At 32.5% G+C, this 6,869-nt stretch overlaps 1 protein-coding gene across 4 annotated transcripts; it reads left to right on the plus strand.

The window, feature by feature from the left end:
• Nucleotides 1-2,385: 2,385 nt before the first annotated feature.
• LOC112798347 (B3 domain-containing protein Os01g0234100) lies at nucleotides 2,386-5,985 on the plus strand. 4 transcript variants are annotated; one of them, XM_072238017.1, is made up of 8 exons: nucleotides 2,496-2,614; nucleotides 2,703-2,802; nucleotides 3,304-3,363; nucleotides 4,063-4,094; nucleotides 4,181-4,340; nucleotides 4,421-4,627; nucleotides 4,707-4,797; nucleotides 5,124-5,985. In XM_072238017.1, the coding sequence occupies exons 2-8, from the start codon at nucleotides 2,704-2,706 to the stop codon at nucleotides 5,858-5,860; spliced, it is 1,386 nt and encodes a 461-aa protein (XP_072094118.1). In that variant the 5' UTR covers nucleotides 2,496-2,614; nucleotide 2,703; the 3' UTR covers nucleotides 5,861-5,985. The 4 variants fall into 4 exon arrangements, with proteins under 4 accessions (XP_029144684.2, XP_072094124.1, XP_072094118.1 ...); XM_029288851.2 differs by having other exon boundaries at nucleotides 2,386-2,802; XM_072238021.1 differs by having other exon boundaries at nucleotides 2,561-2,802; nucleotides 3,304-3,339.
• The last annotated feature ends 884 nt before the right edge of the window (nucleotides 5,986-6,869 follow it).

Raw genomic sequence — 6,869 nt, forward strand, 5'->3', positions numbered from 1 at the left:
TTTAGATCCAAAATCAACAACAGAAATAAAAAAAGATAAAATTGATGTTTATTTTCTTCAAAAATAAAAAAGAAAGAACAAAAAGAGGAGAAAAGAAGTGACGGTGCCGGATCCTACTGCTGCTGGCACTGTGGCAGCAGTAGTTTATGGAACTTGACCCCGATCTTGATTTTACATTTAACCCTTATTATAACTTAATCTAAGATATTATGGAGCTAATATTAAATGATGAGCATGAGTATATGTCTATTGTGACAAAGATGAAGATATTTAAATGGATGAGCATCTAAATATGTATGAACAGAATAAGGAATAAGAATATAACAAAAATGATAGATTTTCATCTCAGTTGGCTTGAAAATATGAGAAGATCAATAGATTATTTAATTAAAAAAGTAGATCAAATAAAAGGATGCATAATAAATAATAGAGAAAAGCTTAAAAAAAATTGTACAAGAAATAATCAAAAGAGATATGTAAACCGTTTCGATCTAAATATAATATATGATAGAATACAAAAGTATTATTTAATACACGTAGCCAACTATTTTTAGTGAGATCAGGTTTAATTGTTGTTTAATGATAACAAATATTTATTGTTTCTTTTAATCACCGACTCTCCTATTCTCATTTAGTCATCCACTTTTAAACTTTTATTTTTGAATATATACACATTCTGGTCTTTAAAGAATTTTAAACCAGACATTTTAGTCTTTAACTAAAATTAATTATTCAATTGGTTTCTAACAATTAATTCTATCAGTCACTTAGGTTATTGGTTCCGCCAACTCTAACAGAAGACAAAATGGTCCCTGACAACTCTAATAGAGGAAAAAATTATCCTTGACAACTCTAACAAAAGACAAAATGATCCCTGATCATTTTATTCAAAAACGACACTATTCTTTTCCAATTTTTATCATATCTCGTATAACTTTAATATTCATACTCTCCTTCTTCACCTTCACAGTCTTCTTTTCCATCTTTTTCTTCATCCTCTTTAGTTCCAAGATTAAACCAAGATGTAATTACCACATGTGTTGCACCTACCTCAACATGTCATGGACCACACACTTCCTAAATCTTTGTGACTAGTACATTCACTTCCTTTGCACTTCACCCACCAGAAGCATCCACTTCCACGTCTTCGATAACATCATCTCCAACCCCAACAATGTCCACGACATCCTCAAGACCAAGTTCCACAACTACCCCAAGGGCACGCCTTTCTCCACTCTCTGACAAACAATATAGATTGTTGGATATTAGGACATCATCAGAAGATTCTCCTTTGACATCATATGCAAATTTTCATTTGAAATAGACACCGAGTGCTTCAATCCTTCTTTTCTGGAGTCCAAGTTGGCAGACAGTTTCAACCTCACATCCAAACTATCAGTACAATGAGCAATGTCGCTGTTGCCGCTCATATGGAAACTTAAGCAATTACTGAATATTGGTTCAAAGAAGAAATTAAAGGAAGCGATCGGAATGGTAGACAATGTGGAGTCATGGAGATAATAGGGTAGAGGAGGAGGGAGATGACAACGACGATGACGAGTCTTAACAAATCAGACTTACTTTCTAGATTCATAGAATCCATCGAAGACGACAAGTAGTTAAGAGACATAGTCATTAGTTTCATGAGTATAAATTGGTCGAAAACAAGTTGGGGATTTTTTTCCTTATGAAAATTAAAGTTATAGAGTGTGCATTGTGTAGCTTGAAGTTACAGTGTTAGACTGTTAGTGTTATGCGAGATATGATGGAAATTGGGAGAGAACAGTGTCGTTTCCGAACAGAGGAGATCAAAGACCATTTTGTCCCTTATTAGAGTTGTCAGAGACTATTTTGTCCTCCGTTAGAATTGACGGAGTAAAGGACCTAAGTGACTGACTGATGGAGTTAATTGTTAGAGACCAATCGAGTAATTAATTTTAGTTGGGGACTAAAATATCTAGTCTGAAATTCTTTGAGGACCAAAATGAATATATACTCTTTATTTTGTTACAAATAATTGTCCTCTTGATAAATCAAATATAATATTAGTTTTTTAGTGAGAAAGAACACATCAGTAAAGTAGTATAAAATGAATAGTTATTGATATTAAGGATAAATAACTTTGTCATTAAATTCTTAACTTATAAATTCAATTCATTTCAAATTTTTCTTATCAAAATAAACAATTAAAAATGGACACTTAATTAAAAACAAAGGGAAGAATAACTACTCACTGCTAAAAACCAATTCAATAGCACAATTTTATTTGACATTTTAATTTGTTTTAAATTAAAACATCATTTTAAATTTTTGAAAAAAAAACCCTTAAAAAAGTGCGGATTGATAATAAAAGTATAAAACCACTATAATAACAACGATTTCCGCAAACCGAAAGACACCTAAACAACAAAAGAAAAAAGAAACAATAAGGAAACAAAATTATGATAGCCATGCACGTTATGGTTAATGGACAAAACGATAACACCTTTGCATTTCTCTTTTGATCAAAACGAATCAGGGCCCTGTTGGCCCCTCTCTCTCTCTCTCTCTCTCTCTCTCTCAATCCTTTTTTGCATTGCGGTTTCTGTTTCTTGCATTGGAAAACATGAAAACGGTAGCCAGTTGATCTTATATTCAATTGAAGAAACCACAAAAATCCGTATGCCCTTTTTCTAAGTTTGCATTTTGGAAATGGTGGATAGGATGGTGAAGAAGGAGGTTGAACAACATGATGAACAAACTGTGACTCTGGGTTTCTATGGAGACGAGCAAGCTCAACGGAGGTTTTCTATAAACATGATGGTTTTCCTTTTTCTCTATCTCTATTTTCTCAAATTTTGTTTTTCATTGCCATGTTTAATAGCATAGGATTTGTTGGGATAACAGGAATCTTCCATTATTATTAGTTATAAGTTAAATTCGTACCTTAAACCATTCAGAAAGCTAAATGTTTGATTGAAATTAAAGTTTACATGTTATAAATCTTAGCTATAAAATCTTGCATTAATGCAGCATTGTTTGATAAACTTTTAATCAACGTAATATTTAAATGTATGTAAACATGAATTATTATCTAATTATATTCTTAATGTTCTTTATTTTGAGCAAAAGGTTGAATTGACGAAAATGATATTATTTAAAAAGTTTTTGAAGGTGTAAGTTTTTCCAATTTTCTTGCCTCATTATTATTATTTGGTGTCTTATAATTTCTTTCACCAAGTTGATGCTAGGATCCTGCTATGCTAGTGTGATATTGATACCTTCTTTGAAGCCGATATATATTGCAATTTTTTTTTTGTTCAGGATAAACAAAACAAGGCCACGGATAACAAAAACAAGGTCTTAAACTCTGATATAAAGCCTGTAATATTTTTATCCTTTTATTGTTGTTATTATTTAATGTGTTACACTTGAAGATCTTCCTGCTATGAGTTGTTTAATTTGTGTATCTAGCAATGTAGATTACAACAAAATGATAAAGAATATCTAATTACTAGGCAAGCACTCTTTATTTGGGAAAAAAAAAAGAATTGGCCCAAGTTAGTCTTTCTAAGATATAGGAAACATCAATGCAAAATTTAATAAGTGTTTAGCTACAAAAAAAGTTGTAAGATTTGTGATTTTGTTAAATTTAGAGGAATTATGAGATGATAAAAACTTGGAATTACCCATCCCAAGTAGATCATAATACTGAACAGAGAAGCCATCACAAGGAATTTTAGAGGGATTATGAACTTACTTTCTTGTTGGACAAGACAAGATGCTTGTCTCTGGAAAACCATCTTTAGAGAGAGTTTATAGAAGTTCTAGTTTTTTTTTATTCTTTTTAGGGTCTCTTTTTTTTTGGGTTTTTAGGACCTTTCACAATAAATTGATTGGTGCTTTACACTGAGAGGACTAAATTGATTAGGGGCAACATTTTTTCTTTATATTTTCTTTGTATTTGAGCAAACACTAACTTCTTGTAATTTGTAAGAATGAATATATGCATTAATTTGCAGCTTTTACTCTACACCAATGTATAATTCATGTGATTGATAGTTCTGTCCTATGTTTCTACAGGTCACAAATGGCGAGGCACAAAAATTTGCAAGGTTAATATTATTATATGCAAATTAAGTTATCAAGTTGTTCCATATCTTTTTTGTTTGTCCAATTAAGATTTGATTTTGGGTTGCAGCTCTATGAAGGCTACAACAGCAGAAGCAACATCCTCTCGTGGTGAGGCTAAGTCATCTGCTGTAATTCGAGCAGAAGAGATCCGATCGAGTTTGCAAGGCGAATACCCGAGTTTTGTGAAGTCATTAGTGAGATCACATGTTGCTAGTTGTTTCTGGATGGTAAGCAAAGTTTGGAGGATAAATTAAGAATGTGTTGGAGGCATGCAATAATGTGTGTTATTTTGAATATATGAATATAGGGTCTGCCTGTGGCATTCTGTAAGAAGCACTTGGCAGATAAGGATACAACGATGACTTTGGAAGATGAATATGGCAAAGAATACAAGATGAAGTACATCGCATGCAAAACGGGATTGAGCGCAGGTTGGAGACAGTTTTCTGCTGTGCATAAGTTGCAGGAGGGTGACGTCTTGGTCTTCCAGTTAGTTGAACCTGCCAAGTTTAAGGTCATGCTTTTCATTTTCCTTTTTATTACTTTAAAACAATTAACTTATTTCTGTAAACTAAAAACAATTATTCTTGCAGATTTATATAGTAAGAGCAGATAATTTAAGGGAAGTAGATGGGGCCCTTTCGCTCATGAATCTAGACAGTTATGCAAGACAAAAGCAGAGAGGCAAGCCTTGTTTTGTTTCTCCATGCTTTGGCTTCTTACATTGTATAAAGAGTTTTCACTTTTAAACTCAGGTGTCACTTCAAGTGAAGTTGATAACTGGGAGCCATCAGATGATTTGATTGATTTGATCAAATTTTTATTTAACGACTCTCAAGCTATCCAACTTCATAAGAGTTGTTAGATGAAAATTTAGTCAAATCAGTCAAATCATCTCATCTAATAACTCTCAATTATCAACTTCACGTGAAATAAACTGTACATGAGTTTTCACCGTAAATAAAAGCTATTATGCTAACATTCTTTAGTTGGTTCGTTGGTGTTCTCAGAGAAAGAAAACCCAGAGAATGATGCTTTAGATGCTAGTATTACAAAGAAGAAACCCGGAAAATCTGTTGCAATTGACGTCCAAAAGAAAAAGGCATCAAAGCCAGGACATAAATCTGTGCAACCGGCGCAATCCGAAAACGATAGCGAAGAAGCAGTTTCAGAAGTATTTGAGGGGTTTAGAACGCTTGACTTCAAAGATGTCAAAGGATTTGAAAACTTTAGCATCATAGTGGATGGTGTGGTATTAGATGCCGAGTTCTCTACCGAGGTTAGAAACAAATACTACAAACTATGTTATAGCCAACGTGCTTTTCTTCATGAGAACCTCACCAGGGGGTTGAACTATAAGCTAGTTGTTGGAATCATAACGGAGACTGTAAACATTGCGGACGCCATAAAAGTTAGCGTGCTAGCTACGCCACGATTCGACTTCTCGAATTGGGACAAAACCCTGCTTGCCTTTGAGCATATGGGCATGAATGTTGAGTTCTTGAGAGTGAAGTTGCGGCGATTGGTGAGCATTGCATATGAGACTGATGATGCCTTAGAAACTAGGAGATACTTCCAGTATAAAAATCAACACTCAAGAGCAGATGAGGAAATAAAGAATATGGAGTCCAAGCTGGAAGATTTGAAAGGAGCTTGTAAGGATTTTAGTGCTTACATTAAGAGTTTGAAGCAAAAAGCTGAAACTCATCAAAACAAGTTTCAGAAAGAGGTTGCTGCTCCTTGGTGAAACAAACTTGCATTCTTTATGTGGTAGAATAATGTAAATCTTGTTTATATAATGGGATGTTGGCTCATCATTATTTGGCTTGGTTAATTTATTCTATCTATAACTTATATTTTGCTTCAATTTTATATTATAATGCGTACATGCTCTAATGTGAGCGCAAGTTAGTGTACCGTTAATTTTTTATGAGTACACACTAAAATAGTCCTTGCCATTGATTGTACCCGTTAAAATTGTTTTCTAGATTTTAATTGCACAAAAAATATCTAAAATATGTTGGTTAATGTGATGTAGGATAATCCTATTGACTCATTTTGACATGTTGACGTGAAGGAGAGTGTGAATTGTTACATATAAGACCTAAAAATTTATTTAGGTCATTCTTTAATATTAAACTAGATGACAGAATTTAAATTGTCTGTTAAGTTAAATCAATAATCAATTTTCTTCGATTTTAGCTCTAGTTTGGAAACTAAGTTCTTAGCCACATAGTAATTTTTAGGTATATGGTCTATCTTCAGAGTTAGTTCGTTTATTGAGCTAATTTACTAATTAAAATATTCTTAGATCTAATTTGTCTCAACTTTAATACTCAACATTCTAAGTTTTAACCGTGCAAGACAATCTAGAATGATTACAATCTTTCTACAATATTTTTGCAACAAATTCTAAGAGATCATAACAATTTTTTAGTAAATGGTCCTCCTTTTGCAACCCAAACAACAACAAAAAAATAGAATTATGCTACGTGTACACTAAAATCAGCCACCAATATAAAATACATGTTAGATACAAATATATATTAAAAATAAATTAAACCACACATATATTTATACATAAATATATTAGTAACTGATTTTAGTGAGTGATTTTAATACACAAATAATTTTTTTGAAAAAAATAATAAACAAAATAGTCACAAACTTGACGATTTCTGGACAAAAATTAAATAAACACATATTTAAGACATGCTTCCACCGGTGTTAACGTTATTTAGTTATTTGAACTTATG

The sequence above is a fragment of the Arachis hypogaea genome, chromosome 1 (genome assembly GCF_003086295.3).
Source record: "Arachis hypogaea cultivar Tifrunner chromosome 1, arahy.Tifrunner.gnm2.J5K5, whole genome shotgun sequence".
NCBI classification, from domain to species: Eukaryota; Viridiplantae; Streptophyta; class Magnoliopsida; order Fabales; family Fabaceae; genus Arachis; species Arachis hypogaea.